This window comes from Carcharodon carcharias, chromosome 20, assembly GCF_017639515.1.
Source record: "Carcharodon carcharias isolate sCarCar2 chromosome 20, sCarCar2.pri, whole genome shotgun sequence".
Taxonomy (NCBI): Eukaryota; Metazoa; Chordata; class Chondrichthyes; order Lamniformes; family Lamnidae; genus Carcharodon; species Carcharodon carcharias.
Genome location: NC_054486.1, coordinates 72,486,490 through 72,504,589, shown reverse-complemented (window position 1 = coordinate 72,504,589; position 18,100 = coordinate 72,486,490). Strand labels below are relative to the sequence as shown.

At 42.6% G+C, this 18,100-nt stretch overlaps 1 protein-coding gene across 4 annotated transcripts in view; it reads left to right on the top strand.

Annotated features, from left to right (window-relative positions):
• The window catches only part of trmt61a (tRNA methyltransferase 61A), a 55,380-nt gene that overhangs the window by 24,115 nt on the left and 13,165 nt on the right, over nucleotides 1-18,100 (top strand). For all 4 annotated transcript variants that reach the window (XM_041214471.1, XM_041214473.1, XM_041214472.1 and 1 more), the window contains exon 3: nucleotides 17,705-17,971. In XM_041214471.1, coding sequence (XP_041070405.1) covers nucleotides 17,705-17,971 — 267 coding nt within the window. The remainder of the gene's footprint in view (nucleotides 1-17,704; nucleotides 17,972-18,100) is intronic.

Here is an 18,100-nt window from a genome sequence, read left to right as displayed (position 1 = left end):
AATTCATGTGGAAGTATGTAATTAATTTTATGGCAACCTGAAGTGCTGAGTACCATTTGAGATAGGTGATTGGGAATTTCTATGTTGCAAGTTTCCAGTTTTCATCTGAAATGGAAATGGGGAATTCAGTGCAAAACTGAAAAGAATTTTGAAGGAAATGTCAATTTGCAACCTTGCAATGATGGGTTCGAGCAGTACTATTGAAGGTCTGGAATAAGTTGTCTGATTGTTGTTTTGCGTGGAAAATAGTGTCTAGCACATGGGGCCTAAAGGATAGAAAAAATAACTTCTAGAATGGGGGAACCACAAGTAAAAAGTACTTGAAGTACAGTTGAAGCAATTATGGAGAAAATAGCCAAGCCCCTGCAAGTAAATACTCATGAAAACAATAGATTCTTAAATCACAAGTGTGTTCAAACTGTCTTTTTTCTGTTTTTGCACTATACAGTGCTCTGGTATTAGAATTTTGTTCAATTCAGTATTATACTGATTGCAAGGTTGATATAGTTTGATTTTTCTTAAAAGAGGAAAGACTTGCATTTAAATAGCATTTTGATGACAACCAGATGTCTCAAAATGCTTACAGCCAACAGAGTACTTTTAATTTGTAGTCACTATTGAAAAATAAAAATAAAATTATTACTTGAACCACAGCCTCAACACAATTGGATCTCTATGAAAAGATTAGGTCCCTTGAAAAAGAGAGAAAGGAACATAGAATTTAATGGCTGTATTTTGCTGTAAAAATGATGGTGAGACTAAAAGTGTTTACTGTTATTCACAAGTTGGACAACAATTTCCAGTGATGGCACATGCGCAGTTAAACTTGAAATTCATGAAATTGCTGTTTGAGATACGCAGCTCCTCCATAAGCTGCGTGAAAATGGAATATTGTTACTTGGTTCCCCATTAAAATACATTGATCGACATGAAATTCCTATACTGGCTATGAATATATAAATTAAAAGCAGCAAAAAAAAAGGCTAGACCTCATCTATTCCAATGACAGTACTTTTCTCACTGCATGATATCTTAATTGTTACAAAACCACCTCTCTGGCACTGGAATGTAATGTTTACAAGTGTAAAATCACATTCCTTCAGCTTTTAATTATTGGTGATGCAAACTTTGTTTAACCTTTTTGTTTGTCACTGTCTCTTTCTCTCTCTCTCTCTCTGACTTCTCCCTCTCTCTCAAATCCTTTTTTCCTGCTCTTTATTTCACTTTTTCATTTGACATAGAATCCACTATTCTAATTTGAACTTCCTGGTTCAGATTCTGTGCTGCTCATTAGCGACTCTTCAATCTGCTTGGTTAAGGGGATGCATTGTTGCTTGCTCCATTCACACCGAGGTCCCAGACCCCTTGTAGAGGACAATGTGCTATTTGGCTGATATCAACTTGCCATGTGAAAGCCCAAAGAAAGTCAATGGGTAGGTGCAAGTTAGAGCAAAATCCAACCCGATGACATCACTCAGAGCAAAATCCAACCCATTGAGAATGAGCTGTCCAATCAATTTTCTGGTGCATTTTATTTATTCAGGATAGGAACATCAAAAAAGTTAAAACACCAAAGAAATTCATATGTGATTATTGCCTAATACTGTAAAAAAAAACTAAGTGTGAAAATTAGCCCCTTAAAAGAAATATTTCTTCTTCACACATCCCCCAAATAATGAAAATCCCTGATTCACTCAGTTGACTTGTACCTCACCAGAACAGTAGCGGAATATCTGGTACTTATTTTTAAAAGAAGCCTTGTACAATCACCAGAAGTACAATGATGTAGTTTTATGTATTGTTTTTTGCCTAATCTGTTCTCAAATCCTGATGATGTATGTTTCTGCACATTGAAACACTTAATCAAAATTTAAGAAATAAGATTGTTGTGTAACCTTCCAGCTGTGTATAGAATTTCATCAAGTTGAATTAGAAAGAAAGGAATCCAAAATGAGAGTTGAACCATTTCTCCTGGAGGTATGTAAAAGCTAAAATTGAATCAAGAATGTGCAAGAAGCTTTTCTTCTACCGACAATAGTCTGTATGTTCTGCCAGATACCTGATACCATGTCCAGAAGAAGCTTAAAAATAAGCATCAAGTTGCCTTGAGAGTCAGATCTTTGCTGTAATGGTCAGAATTTTCTATAGGTAGGTTAGTTCTTTAAAAAAAGAATGCAGCATGAAACTCAGCATTGCAGCAGGGAATCCTTGTGACTGTTGTGCTCTTGACGGACAAGATGGTACAATGCAATGACATTTGCAGAACAACTGTATTCACCTAATTGAAAATTGATGAATATACTGGACGCATAGCCATATCTACTCAACTTGTTTTATTTTTACTGCAATCATATTTACATATTCAAATTCCTGTTTTTTAAAAGAGCGGTTTCCTGAGTTTATAAAAGATTCAAACTGCATTTGTTCAATAATACATCAGAAAAAACGTTCATGAATCAGCCTATTTTATATGCATGTCAATCTATTAGTATGTTAACCAAGTACAAATATTAGCTCCCATTTAAAAACTACTATTAGCTACAGAGTGACCGATGATGCTTTCCACTGTCATAGCAGCTGGTGCCAAATTTTCAACTGTTTTTAGTTCTTTTTGTGATGGTAAAAATAAAAATCTTTATTACTGTTTGTATATATTGCGATAAAACTTTGTATGCTATTCAATGAACATGTTAAGATTACAAAATCAAATATCTGAGACACCGTAGCATTAAAAGAATGTTAATGATATTGGGTCTTGCTGATATCAAAATTGCATTATCAAGATTTGTGATATGGTGTGATGTACATTGAGAAGTCTTCATCCTCTCTCATCTTTGTGGATTTTATAATTTACATATGCATTAATGAACTAAAAGCTCCTGTTGAAATATTAATATTCTATGAAAAATTACCTTAAAATGAGGCAAAAATATAATTGGTTTGAATCATAAAATAGAATCAAAGAATAGTTCCAGCACAGAATGAGGCCTATCAGCCCATCATGTCTGTGCAGGCTCTCTGTAAGACCAACTCTGCTAGTCCCGCTCACCCGCTCTTTCCCATAGTCCATCAATTTTTTTTCTATATTGCTGATAAGAGAGACATATTGCCAAAGCTTTTCATTTTGCACTCATCAGGACAAATGCAAGAATGCCAAATTTTAAACAACAATTTATACTGCAGGATAAAAGGCTGCAAATTGGCAAGTCGACTCTAATTAGTCCAGGCGTTGCCATGAAGAAAGCAGTGGGGAACTATGGGTTCTTCAAGCTCCTGGGTAATTCAAAAAAGGTACAAGTTTTGAACATATCCTGTCCACCAATATTCATTACAAGCCTACCGACTCCCACAGCTACCTCGACTACAGCTCCTCAGCCCCCACTTCCTGTAAGGACTCCATCCCATTCTCTCAGTTCCTTCGCCTCTGTCATATCTGTTCTGATGATGCCACTTTCCAAAACAGTTCCTCTGACATGTCTTCCTTCTTCCTTAACTGAGGTTTTCCACCCACGGTGGTTGACAAGGCCCTCAACCGTGTCCAGCCCATCTCCCATGCATCCGCCCTCACACCTTCCTGTCCCTCCCAGAACCATGATAGGGTCCCCCTTGTCCTCGCTTATCACCCCTCCGCATTCAAAGGATCATCCTCCGCCATTTCCGCCAACTCCAGCATGATGCCACCACCAAACACATCTTCCCTTCACCCCCTCAGTGGCATTCCGCAGGGATCGTTCCCTCCGGGACTCCCTGGTCCACTGCTCCATCACCCCCTACACCTCAACCCCCTCCCACAGCATCTTCCCATGCAACCGCAGAAGGTGCAACACCTGCCCCTTCGCCCCCCGCCCCCGCACCGTCCAAGGGCCCAAACACTCCTTTCAACTGAAGCAGCACTTCACTTGCACTTCCCTCAATTTAGTCTACTACATTCGCTGCTCCCAATGCAGTCTCCTCTACATTGGAGAGACCAAACGCAGACTGGGTGACTGCTTTGCAGAACACCAGTCAGTCTGCAAGCATGACCCAGACCTCCCTGTCGCTTGCCCTTTCAACACACCACCCTGCTCTCATGCCCACATGTCTGTCCTTGGCCTGCTGCAATGTTCCAGTGAAGCTCAAAACAAACTGGAGGAACAGCACCTCATCTTCCGACTAGGCACTCTACAGCCTTCCGGACTTAATATTGAGTTCAACAATTTCAGATCATGAACTCTCTCCTCCATCCCCACCCCCTTTCTGGCCCCCATTTTTCCAATAATTTATATATTTTTTTTACAACTTTTTTTTCTCTTCCCTCCTATTTTTAAATTTATTTCGATCTATTGTTTCATCTCTACATTTTAGCCCATTTCGATCCCTTCCCCCCACCCCACCCGCACTAGGGGCATCTGCCACTAGCTTGTCCTGTTTGCTTTCCTTAATGTCCCCATTAGCACATCTTTTAGCTAATATCACCACCGTCAACACCCCTTTGTCCTTTTGTCTATGACATCTTTGGCAGTCTCTTCTTGGCCTCCATCTATCATTGGTCCCCAATCAAGCTCTCCTGTCCCACACCCTTCTACTAGCTTATATTTCATCTCATTTCTATATGTCTTAGTTTTGATGAAGGCACATACGGACTCAAAGCATTAACTGTGTCCCTCTCCGCAGATGCTGTCAGACCTGCTGAGTTTTTCCAGGTATTTTTGTTTTTGTTCTAGATTTCCAGCATCCGCAGTATTTTGCTTTTATATTTGAACATATTCGTTTTGTTTGCTGAGGGCAGTCCCTGCATAAGAATGTATGACACTTCTAGCAAATGTAAATGAGCCACGTTACGAGTTCAACTGATTAACTACACTAACAATCCCTACCTACTGACTGTATCTTACTGTACTGCCACCTCTTCTTGGTCTGCCCTGCCAGTGGCACGGGACATAGCGAGAAATGGTGATGAAGGAGTCTGGGAAGTTGGCTGTAAGGTATAATTTGGTGGGTCAGGCTGTTGCTTGAGTAGCCTATAGGACAACTCTCCCAATTTTTGGCCCAAGTTGGTGATGAGGACTCTGCATGGTCGAGTGTGCATGTTGTGTCTTTATTGTGTCCATGTCTAATTGATATCGGGTGTCCCATCTGGTTTTATTCTTCTTTGTCTTTTGTAGCAGTTTGATACAGCTGATTGGCCTCCTAATCCAGAGGGAAATTAATAGTTGCCTTGAACCTAGAGTCATATGTAGGCTAGACCAGTTAAGGACGGACAATTTTCTTCCCGGAAGGGCATTAATGAACCAGTTGGGTTTTTATGACATTCCACCAGTTTTTTGATCACCATTACCAAGACTAGCTTTTTATTCCAGATTTAGTAATTAATTGAATTTAAATTCCTTCAGTTGCCGTGGTGGGATTTGAACTTCCCTCTGGAGTATCAAGCCTCTGGATTTCTACTCTAGTATTACCACCAATGCTATATTATCCCCTTCACCATTTTGGCTTTATGTCAGAAAAAGGTGAATTCATGCTTTGCAATGTTTTTGATGTCTTACACCAAAAAAGAACAAATCCTGCTTACTTTCATATTCTCCAAGAAATGGTTTCTCTGAGGGTTGCCATGAATACATGGGAGAGCAGAAGAGAGGTGAAGCACACAAGCAGATGCCCTAGTCTGCTATAAATTGTCAGCTTTGCTCTTGGCCTTTTTTTGTTTTTTTTTAAACAAAATTCCTGCAAGCTGTAGGCTCAGGTGGAAACTGGGAGCTGAAACTACAACTTAACTGGTCTCTTCAGCTGGAAGTGATGGCTCTGGGATCGCCCACAAACACCAGATTGAAGCTTTTCATGGCTTTGAGAAAGAAATATTTTTATAGGTATTCCAAACCTATAAAATACAGACAATTGTTAACCATTTTCTTGTAAATGTTTTGCTTAATTCAATTATGTTACAAACATTATTTCTAGGTCTAAATACTCAGCTTAGTGAAAATGATAGTACAGGGATTTTCCAAACCCATTAGGAAAATCCTATTTGGTTTGCACTTTTTCTTTGGTGCTTTTTCCTCTTTAGCTGCTGCTATCTCTTCAAGATGTATTTGCAACAGTGACAATGCATCATGGACTTCGAACATTATTCATATTACTCAAATAATGTACAGCATAAACATGACTTAACTGTGGTCTTTTCAAGACTGAATCACTATAGCATTTTTCCCAGATGTTTTGAGGTTTTGATTTTACAAATGGCAGGCCTAGTAATAATGGCATAATAATTCTTTTTTGATTACTGTAGGTTTGTATTCCTTAAATGGCCAGGATCTGAGAAATAGTTAAACATGGGTTTAGCATTTGGTTCCAGGGAAAGCAATTAAATCATTTTTTTTCTAAGAAATCTCTTTGCAGGACTGCTTCACGTAAACATTTGTCACATATTTACTCAAGTACATTTGTTTCACTTGATACTTCAGTAAATGCATCTGTTCAGGGCTGCATAAGTTTAGGTCAAGCACTTTTAATATTTATTTCCCCAAGTATTTTGTCATTTTATCCCCTACTATAGACTCTAATATCTTACCAAAAAATGAAGTAAGAGTAACTTGCCTATAATTGTTTAATTTACTCATGACCAGAATTTTTACTTTAGCATGTGGGGGCGGGCCCGACACGCTGATGCGCAAAATGACGCGGACTGATGTTGGGCGTGCGTCACCACGCACCATCACGATATTTCGGTGGGCAGGCATGCAATGATCTCTGATGCCTGCCATTAATTAAAGGGCCACTTAAAGCCCTTGAGCCATTAACAGACTGCGATTTCTCAGAGCTTGTGCGATCTTCAGATCGTTACACGGGTGCAACGGGCAGGCGGGTCTGCCAGATTTTTAAAAATCCCATCCACGGCCACGATAAGAAGGGTTAGTGGGCTCGCGAGTGATCTTTGGTAGACATTTAATGTTTAAACTTACTCCTACTTGCCTGTGTGAACAGGACAACTTCAAATCTCTTCACAGCTACTTGGACAGGAATAACAGGCTTCAGGAGTCTGTAGTAAACATCATTCTTGGGACCTTACTGGTTTCAGGAAGCCTTTCCTTACCCTGGGAATGGGAGTTGTGCTCTCCACTGGAGGGCCAGAAGGGGGAGGAGGCAAGGAGTCCATATTCAACCTCCAGGGGAGCCACCTTTAGGAGGACAAGCGCAGGCACAAGGGGTGCAGGGCCAACAGGAAATGCAAGGCGGAAGCAGCCGCAGAAGACGCCACTATCCTGCCAGTGTTTACAGGTGGTGAAACAGCTACATCAGTGTGCCTGAGGTGCAGTGCTGAAGGAGACTCCGTCTCTCAAGGAGGACAGTGACCTCCATCTGTCAGGTGATAGGCCCTGAGATCTGCGCTAACTTTGTGGGTCAGCACCCCATACCATTGGCGTCGAAGGTCATGGCTGCCCTCAACTCCTTTGCCTCCAGCTCTTTCCAGGGGTCGGCGGGTGATCTTTGCAGAGTCTCCCACCCAGCTGTCTACACTTGTGTCAAGCAGGTGACAGAAGCTCTGTTCAGGCGTGCATTGACTTTCATTCACTACCGTTGGGATGAGGCCAGTCAGGCGGAGTGAGCCAGAGGCTTCGCAGCGATCGCTAGGTTCCCCCGTGTCCAGGGTGCAATTAACTGCACACGTGTGGCCATCAAGGCACCAGCAGGTGAGCTGGGTGTCTTTGTCAACAGGAAGGGCTTCCATTCCTTGAAAGTGTAGATACTGTGTGACCATAGGATGCAGATTCTGCAAGTCTGCGCAAGGTACCCAGGCAGCTCCCATGACACAAATCATCAGATACTCCCAGGGGCCAAGGTTCTTCAGTGCTCCAGCCTGGCTGGATGGATAACTGCTGGGTGACCAGAGCTATCCCCTCAAAAGGTGGCTCATGACGCCTCTCCGCCATCCAAGAACAGAGGCTGAGCAGCGCTACAATAGAAGCCATGCCTGCACAAGGGCTGTGGTAGAGAGAACCATTGGTCTTCTCAAGATGCACTTCCGATGCCTGGACTGTTCAGGGGGCACATTGCAGTACCCCCAGATCATGTGTCTCCAGATCGTGTGTCGCTGATGGTGATTGCATGCTGCGCTCTCCACAATCTGGCGCTGGAAAGTGGTGATGCAGTGGAGGAAGATGATGTAGACGCAGATGCTCTGGCTGCACATGATGAGTCCAGTAGTGAGTCCGAGGAAGAGCCTGCACAGGAGAATGATGAGGGGATAGATGCTGGCTCAGGCAACCTCCAGGGAAGCAGGGACACCCGGGAGGCTTTAATCCAATGAACCTTCAGCTAGCCCATCACAGATGGACATCCAATATATGCCAGGGCTGCAGGTTCCATACTCGATACCTGAAAGCAACATCTGCCTGGCTAGGAACATTAACTATGTGCCTTGTCATTAAAGCTTAATGACAAATAAGTCACTCATAACATCATGGGTTCCCATACACCTGCAGAAGTAAGGAAACACCCTGAGCCTTGATCACAAATAAAGCATTTAATGAATTCACAAAATAAAACAGAAAAGAAACTTAATTCAAAGGTGTTGAGCTGCACACCAAATTATAATCAACTAATACCAGGACAACATAAAACCACCAGTGAGAAGCTTGTGGTGTGCCTAAGGTGCCTTAAGCTTCTGTTTATGGGTGCTACGTCAGGGTGCTTCGCCCCTCGCTGGCACTGGCATTCGAGACATCCTGCTCACTCTGCTGTCCTGTTGGCCTTGATGACATTGGCGGGTGTCCTCTGGCCCGTGGAGCCTGTGATGGCCCCGTCGGGAAAGGATCATTGGCAGGTATCAGCCTCTTCAGATCCCACGATCACTGGCAGTGGGGTGGAGGAGCTGCTGCCCTCATCCAGAGTGCCCTGAGACGAGCCAGCAGAGATGACAGGCAGCTGCTGCACCAACGTGAGACCGCTTCAGACCTCCCTGCTCACCATTGATGGATGGGCACCTATTTGGGATACTGGGTGCCCAGTCCATCTTCCACACTGACTCTGACCAGCTGAGGTCATTGCTGCTTGCAGGTCTGAACGCATCCCCAGGAAGCCCTGATTGTTCTCCTGGAGGAGCCTCTCCATAAGAGTTGTCACTCTCTCCATGGAGGAAGCATTGTGCTCAGCCATGAGGGTCAATGCATAGCTGATGCTCCGCATGGACTCCTCCTTCACGGAAACTATGCCATGCATTGCCTTATGTATCTCCGCCAGATCTTCCCGCAGACCCTGCTGGACTTCCAGTGTCTGCTGCCTCAGGCACGACCCCAGAGGCACATCATCAGCCACCGACTGAGCATATTCCTAGTCCCCTACAGCCTTCCGATTGCCGGCGCCATGGGCACTCTCTGTCTCCACCTGCACCTCAAGCAAGTGTGGAGTGCCCTCACTACTCTGGCCCAGGACATTAGCTGATGACCTAATCCCCACCGAGGTGCTAATATCTGCGCTGGTGTCTGCCTGGCTGAGATGGTGTGATGCTGGTGCTTGTGATTCGTCAGGGCCCTCAGATGTTAGTGGCGGTCCCTCTGCTTCCTCGTCCCAGCCCTGTTCCGGTAAGGCTGAAAGGAAGAACATTTAATTAGTTGAAGTTGAGTCACTGTCAATGTGCATGCCTGGCCCCCGGATCAGTATGCACTCCTCCTTCCATAATCAATGGGAAACCCATGTTGGAAGCTTAATTCATTAAACAGTCAACAGTGGAATGGTTGCAAGGACAGAAATGGTGACCTCCGCGCATGGCACTCTTATCTCCCCTGGCACCCCAGCTTCACCGCTACCAGTGGACCTGGGCAAATGGCGCCTCTCCAGCTTGAGAGCCTCCTGCTCATTTCAGGTGAGAATCACCAACTGTGCCTGGCCTCCGCCAGTCTGTCAGTGTGCGGTCGTCTCCTGAAAAGGAGAGAGGAGCATTGATTAGTCCACCCTGTACCTGGATTGCCATTGCATCCCTGCCACATCTACCTGAGTGAAACATTGCAGGGCTCGTGAATTGTGACCCTAGAGCAACTGTACAATCACACCAAGTAAGGGGCTGACCTCCTTACCCCAGAGGCTGCCTTCATCACATTTGCCACTCACACTTTATGACCTTCTAAAGCATGTAAGCACAACCACGTGGAATGCCAAGGGCAGCAGATGGATGGGTGCCCCACCACCTGGAAGTTCCCCACCCAGTCAGTCAGCAGCCTGACTTTGATGTGTTTAGGAGTTGCAGCACTGCGCCTAGGTGCATATCCTTGAGGTTGCCCCCAAAACAGTACTGTGGGTGTAAGTCTACCACATGCAGCAGATACAGAACCCAGCTCAGCACCACCCTCTCAGGGTGAACTAGGCATTGGCAATAAATGCTGGCCCACCCACCGAAGGACACATGCCGTGAATAACTCAACGGGAGCCAGGGGGGCAAACTTAACTGCTGTGTTAAGTGACCCATGCCAACACAGTACTCACCCTTCCCGATCACAACAGGTTGTTGAAGCACTTGTGGCACTGAACCCAGGTGTGTCTCACCATATCATGCGCGCTGACCCTTTCTGCCACCTCCTCCCAGGCACGCTTTGTCATGTGGGAGAGGCTCCTCCTCCCATTCCTGGGCATGAGGATTTCACACCGTGTTGCCATCTCCTCCGAGGGCAGCAAGGCACTCGTCTGAGAAGCAAGGGACACAGTACCCCACTGACGTGCCCCCCTGTCTGTCCTGCTCACCAGCAGCGCTCTCAGGAGTCCTTCTGCTGGCCATCTTTGCCAACCTTTGGAAGGCTGCCTACGCGCTCTTTAAGCAGGCTGCCGGGTCACCATTGGACCCGGCAGTCATTGCAGTCCCGTCGCCGTCCGATCCCTCCCGCTGTCCTTGGGAACGGTGAATCATGCTGGGCGGGCCTTAATTGGCCCACCCACATAAAATGGCGATCGGCTCCGTGCCTGCTCCTGAACGGCCACCCGACAGGCAGAGAATTCTACCCCATGTCATGTTTTGAAGAGGTTTGCCACTCTCCAGTCCTCTAGCCCAATCTGTCTTTTTCCACAGAATTTTGAAAAGTTATAACCACCCTTCCACCCACCCTTCCGCCCGCCCAATCATTAGGCCCCTCAGATGTAAGTCACAAGGTTTCAGTGATTTTGTTTACCTTCATTCTGGTGACTTCCCTTTCTCTTTGAATAATAGTGCATAGCTGTTGTATACTATTCTGACGATCCTGTAATCCCAACAGGCAGCTCCTCTGTGAAAATGGAGACAAACTAATTATTTAGAATCATAGAATGGTTACAGCACAGAAGCAGACCATTCGGCTCGTTGTGTCTGTGCCGGCTCTCTGCAAGAGCTAATTGCCTATTCGCACCCCCTGCATTTATAGTATCGACGAATGTAGTATGTCTCCTTAATTTTTTTCACCCCAAGCTTGCCTGTATCATCTCTATCTTGTCTATTGTCTTATAAATAATATGTGCATAAGAAAGTCTCTTATTTGCCCCTTGTTCTTGCTGATTACCTTTCACTTCTCTAATCTCGCATTTTGTATCTTCCACTTATTTCTCCTGACGTTCATTGTATTATTTTCCCTATATGGGTTTACTGATTATATTTTTAAGTTTCAGCTTAATCCCAACTTTTACTTTCAATTTTTATCCTACTTGTAGACACTTCATGTGCACCTTTTCTGTCTGTCAAATCAGTTCCATTGTTGATCAATGGAATTGTCTTTAGCTTTTCTTTCCTTTTTGATTCTTGCACTGAATCTAAATATGTTGTGGTCACTGCTTAGGAATGGTGCTGAAGATGCAATGGTGATTTCATTTCTGATGCAGCATAACTGAAATGCCCTCCAGTTTTGCAGTTAAATGCATTGTGGATTTGATTTCTCCATTGTCGTGGCTTATCCAAGTCCCAGGCATGCTTACAATTATACCCAGTTGGGCTTGGTTTCTCTCTCTTCTGCAGAGCTCGATGCTTAATGACTGTACTGTTCACCCCAGGTGCTGAGCCAATGCTATTCATTAGAACACCACTGGGATTATTTTTTTGTTTTTTTTTGTATTCTTCTGAACGTTTCCCTATAGGCAAAGTTCCACCACCTCCAATCAACAACTGTATTTGAAGTATGTCATGAACAAAATTATTATTCAAGTTAGTAATTTTCTTTTCATTCCATGACTCCTGTGATTTGATAGTGATGTAGTAAATTGAGTCCTTGCAACAAGCTGATCAATATTGATCAAAGCCTCCCTCTTCAGCTCACTGAAGCCAACACTGGACTCCATCTGTTTGACAGACTCATCTAGCTTTCTTCATCTGTGGAAATTGCGTAGGAGGATGATGGACAGCTTATGCTGTGAGCAATTCATCTTCAAGAGAAATATACAAAATTCAGCATTTAATAACAAAAACTGTTTTTCCTGATTTTAGTAGTGTTATTAGTATCTGATTTCTATCCTCAAAATAATCTCTGGATGTGCGCAATGCCGGCACAACTGCATTTATCTTGCATCCTGTGTTGCTCTCAAGGCGGTGGGCTGCCAGCTTTAACATAGTCCAAACATCCTGTGTTCATGTTTCAGGTCTGTGACCTTTCATCAGAGACAGATCTGAAACAGTGGCTTAGATTTTCACTTCCGAGGTGGGTAGCTCGAGTCGGGAAATTTCATGGCCTGGCGCACCCACCTCGGAGAAATAATGTCACAAATGGTAGAATCTTCAGCATATTTGGAAAGGGGGAGGGAGTGGAGGTAGCGGATGCGGGATAGAATCGGGCCCACTGTCCCCGGACACAGATCAGAGATGGCCATAGGGGCTGCCGAGTCTGCCTCGTTTCTCTGGGATTTCATCCTAATTGATCACTTAAACTTTAGATCCTATAGCCCTCACAACCCTCTTTTCACCGCCATCCACTCTCCATGCCTACACATGCCAGCCCAATCCTCCACCTACACCCAGTAACCCCTCATACCCTCCATGCCAACTCACCCAGTATCCCCCATAGGCAGACCGTGGGAGCCATGCTGAGATGAAATAAAATAAAGTTGCAAATATCTGTTACAGACTTTGCTATATGAAGAAACAGTCCCGCGTTCATAAAATCCCATTCAGTGCATTTAAATTCCCTCAAGTGCTTCATCCCAGATAAAAACATTTTTATTTGCAACCCCACAGCTAATCCTTTAATAACCTCTTTGAGCTGCCAATCAAACTGTGAACTTGGAACACCCACCCCACCCTCCACACTGTGATAATGATAAGTTGTGGAAAGCAGCTATACTGTAATGATGGCACTCAGGGTTATGTCATCAAATAGCTCTTGAAACCCTGAAACTGCTAGAACAGATTTTTTTTTCAATTCTCACGGACAGGCAGTTTTTTTTTTTGACAATTTTTTAAGGTTGGCCATTTAAATAACTTTGACACCTGATGGTCTACAGACCTTATTTATTCTTCTCGAGCATTTACAGCTTCTCTGATTTATAACTTCCACAATGCAGGATAAGGCCCTTGCTCCAGTGAAAATGGGGTCTGTTTGGACTCAATTTGAACTCAGCCGTGAGTTCAAATGGCCCTGCTGCGATCGTGTTTCGGTCCTGTGGGAGTCAGCTCCCACCCCATATCCCCACCCCCACTATGAAAATAGGATGTGTTGAAATTGGTGGGTGGGACTTCTGGATCCGAGCCCTGCCCACCATTTTGGAAGATCACCAGAATCTCCATGACTTTGCAAAAATCCAGGCCTTTAACTCTGACATAACAGAAGAATGCTTATACTCTTGTAGTTTATTGGACTAGTTTACCCCTTCCATTACTTCATTTAAAATGGTTTAAAACTGATTTTTTCTCTACTTGCCTAATAGAAGCCATTAACTAGTTGGAGAGAATGCTAGCTAACTTCCATTGCTGGAGAATGATCCTTACTTCTGGTTTTATTGCAAGGACACACAGAAATTCTACATATTTTCTGGTGCAGAGTGCCATCCATTTTTTAAAACCTTCAGAAAAGCAAAAGTGCATAAAGCTTTTTCCTTCCTTCCCAGCGAAATGGCTCAGTGAGGCTGTGCATTAGACCAGTGCATTGTGCCTTTAAAACCATAGAAGTTTAATGCAGTAATAAATCATTCAGCCCATTGTGTCTAAGCTTGCCCTTTGCTAAAGGGATCCATAACCAACAATGCAACCCTGCCCTCTCCACAAAGCACTACAATAATAAGCACCACAAATAATCATTAATCCACTTTTCCATTAAAACTATGGGATGATAATTCAGCCAAATAAATATCCATCACATGCTGAGTTTGGGATCTCAACCAGATGATCAAGGTGAAACACTGTGGAAGGGAAAGCATTTTCCTGGAGCAAAGAAACATTGGAAGAAGAAGCATTAATAGCTCCGTGATCAGCTGACTCGATAGTAGTTCTGATGTTTGCTTTTTTTTAATTTAAAAAAGTAGATTATAACAATAAGAAAAGTAATTCTTTAATTTGTCAGCACTGCGTCTCAAATTAAATTTATTGTATTGTATATTAAATTTAGAAAACGTTAAGACAAAATTTAATTTTAAAAAATCTTTTTAAAAACAAATGGATTCTACTTTAAATTCAAAACAGCAATGCAGGTTTTCAAAAATATCTCCATCGTCACGGCTCTTGGTAAATTCCACCACAAGTTATTCTGACTAGGTGCAGAGATTAAATAAGGCATTTGTCTTTGTCCTTTTTTTAAGTGGCTGTCTATTCCAGTATAGAATTTATAGGTTTAACCACAAAACCACTAAAATGTCCAAGTGCCAATTTAAACTGACAGAATATCTGTCTGCAGAATAGGTTTTGTTTCATGACATTTGGATTAGGGAGGAAAGGACTTGCGCTTAAGGTTGGCTGATTATGTAAATATATTTAAGCAGGCGTGATGTCAGAGGATTTTTTTTAGCTTGATCATGTGATCCTACTGGAGATATGCTCAAGTGGTTCTCACAGATGGTGATTTCAGTAGCAGCTGATTTAGCAAATGAATATAAAGGAGAAGCCCCTTGTGTATTGGGATGAACTTTTGAGTGGATTTTGAAATATGTTTTGTTATTGATTATTATAAGCTAGATTTTTGAGAGTATTTTTTTATTTTCAATTTGTATGAACTACTTGATGTTTACCTAGTCAGGTTTTATTTTCATGTGGCCTTAATTAATTCTATGTTATGTCATGATCTAAGAGAAATGTTTTAAGGAGCTAGAGAGGTTAGGAGACGGAATTTCAACGCTAGGCCCTGGATAGCTGAAGGTGGAGCAATTAAAATTGAGGATGCTCAAGAGGCCGGTATTAGATTTGGCACGAATATCTTGGAGGGTTGTGGGACTGGAGCAGATTAGAGATAGGGTGGGGCAAAGTTATGGAGGGGTTTCACATCACAGAATCACAGAATTGTAACAGCACAGAGTCTGCACCAGCTCTTCGTTGGAGCATCTTACCTAGTGCCACACCCTGCTTTCTTCCCATAGCCCTGCACATTGCTTCTTTTCAGATAAAAATCCAATTTCCCCTTGAATTCCTTGATTCAACCTGCCTCCTCCACCCACTCAGGCAGTGCATTCCAGATCCTAAACAAAAATTTTGAAATTGAGACATTTGATCATGAGCCAATGTAGATCACCAAGTACAGGGGTAAGGAGGAACGCAACTTTGTGTGAGGAAGCATATACGCAGTGGATGAGTAATGACAGTGAACGCTAACAGTTTGCTGTCACTACTATTGCAAAATTTGGATCAAAGCATATAACTGGATCGTTCATGAATGTGCAGGGAGAAAATATGGATTCGATGACAATTTATACTTATCTAGAATACCAGCACTTTTCAATATTGCACACATGCATTTTACTGAAGCATTGGTATATTTAAAAATAAAAACAATGCAAGTGCCTCAGGTCCACTGGAGTTTTAAGCATTTAAGCTAGATTGTTTATGAATAATTATTCAAATGTAGTATCAAAATATGCATCTGGATTTGTGACTGAGCATAATGTTCAGTTTAACTTCAAGAATAGTTGCACAGTTCTTTTGGTACGTTTCCAATTTGCTTATGAATGGATTATTTTTACTGAAACTTCAAACATCTGCAACAGTCTTGAACTTCATTCATGCACTGATTTCCATTTCAATGGTAGGCTATGAATCAACATTGTATTCTTAGCAATGGGGAGAACAAAGAATCTTAACTTGAGGTTCACAGGACGCAACAAGCGATCATTAAATGGGATTTCTGAGAGTGTGACAATACTGGGAAAATGTGTATTCTGCACCTGCTGCTACCCCTTCATGATTAGTGTCCCAGCTTTAACAGCCAGGGCAGAGCCCCCCTGCCTGCCATGTTTGGTTTGCATTTATTTTTAAATTGGATTTTCTGGGGAGCTAGGGCTCCTGGTTTCTCATATACCACCAGTGACAATCCCAAAGCAAACTTGACAGTTTCACCAATGCCGTCTGCCACAAAGGCCCATTTTTATCAAGCTTCACATCTTGTTGCTAAAGGCCTCCTTCACCCTGTATGATCATGATATTTACCACTTTGCCTAAAGAATAAGATAAATTAAAATTTCAGGCATGATTTTCTTCAGGTCTGTAAGATAAACCAAGCATTTTAATAGAATTGGTGGCTGGGAAGAGGTGGGTGTAGGGGAGAGAAACTGGAGGAGAAGGCGGCAAACAGGCACTCCAACCTTGAGAGAAAGTTGATGAACTCAATGAGCTACACACTGTTTAAAAAAAGCAAGACATTTACATAATGTAATAAATCATCTTACTGAGGCATTGGTGAAACATCTTAAAATATGAATAAACTTACAGCTAAGACAGTGAGATGCCTGTCCAAGGAAAATAGCGAGAGAATGGAATAAATTGTGAGAAGGGGAATGAAAAAACAGATTATATGTGCAGGAATAAATATAGAACTGAAATGCTAGAAACAGTGAGAATGGCAGTTTCATAACAAGAAAAAGACAGCTCAATATTAGGTGCAGAAACTGACATTGGCCTTCCCAATCAAACTGTGTGTCTGAGAATCTATACCCATGACGTTCACCATGTCACTTCTACCTCACCCACCATTCCCCCTCCCCTCACAAAGCTGCTTGGGTACACCCCCATATCAGCAACCTTTACTGTAAAGAAACTAGGTTAGGTGTGAAGTTACTGAAGCCAATGTTCAGACCAGAGTGCTCAGAAAAAAGACAAGACGATTCTTGAAGTTTGCTTTGAGTTCAGTTTGAACAGGTAGAGATCACTGGCATTTACTGCCTTTCCCGAGTTGACCTGAGAAAGTGCTGATATAATTGTGCCCACCTCAGCATGTTTGAACCAAGCAACTCAAATTCCTTTTATTGATGCATCTTATGCACTGAGAAACATTTATTATACATTTTTCACCATCCTATGCAAGCTGTACATTCAAATATTTTATTCAAATACAATAGACAAAGGCAGAACTATAAACCATTTTATCCTTGCCATCTTGAATTCTTTATCTGAACCTCATCACCTTGCTAACTCTCCTATCTTAAAAAAAACCTCCCCAAAAATTGCCCATCAACAGTCCCTTTCGTCACTGTCATTTCACCTTTTGCTGCCAAGTGTGCGTTTTTCAATTCTGTCAAGTATTTTTGTTACATGATGTGCTTTTTTTTTAAAGAGTTAAAAACAAAACCATCTTTTTTCTTTGTATTGTAGGTACAGGAAGTGGCTCTCTTTCTCATGCTATCATTCGGACGATTGCACCAACAGGACGGCTATACACTGTGGAGTTTCATAAGCAACGAGCAGAGAAAGCTGAAGAGGAGTTTTGTGATCATAAGATAGATCATTTGGTCACCGTGAAAAACCAAGATGTTTGTAAAGAAGGTTTTGGAGTTGTCAGTGTTGCAGATGCTGTATTTCTGGACATCCCCTCACCTTGGGAGGCTGTGAGATATGCAAAATCTGCCCTGAAAATGGAAGGTATGAGAACAAGGAATCAAAAAATAAAATGATTATTTTGTAAATTTAATATTTAACAATTACAGTAGGTAACATTAACCTGAAAAACACACTGGCAGTTTGCTTTGTTTTCTAATCCTATTCATTTCC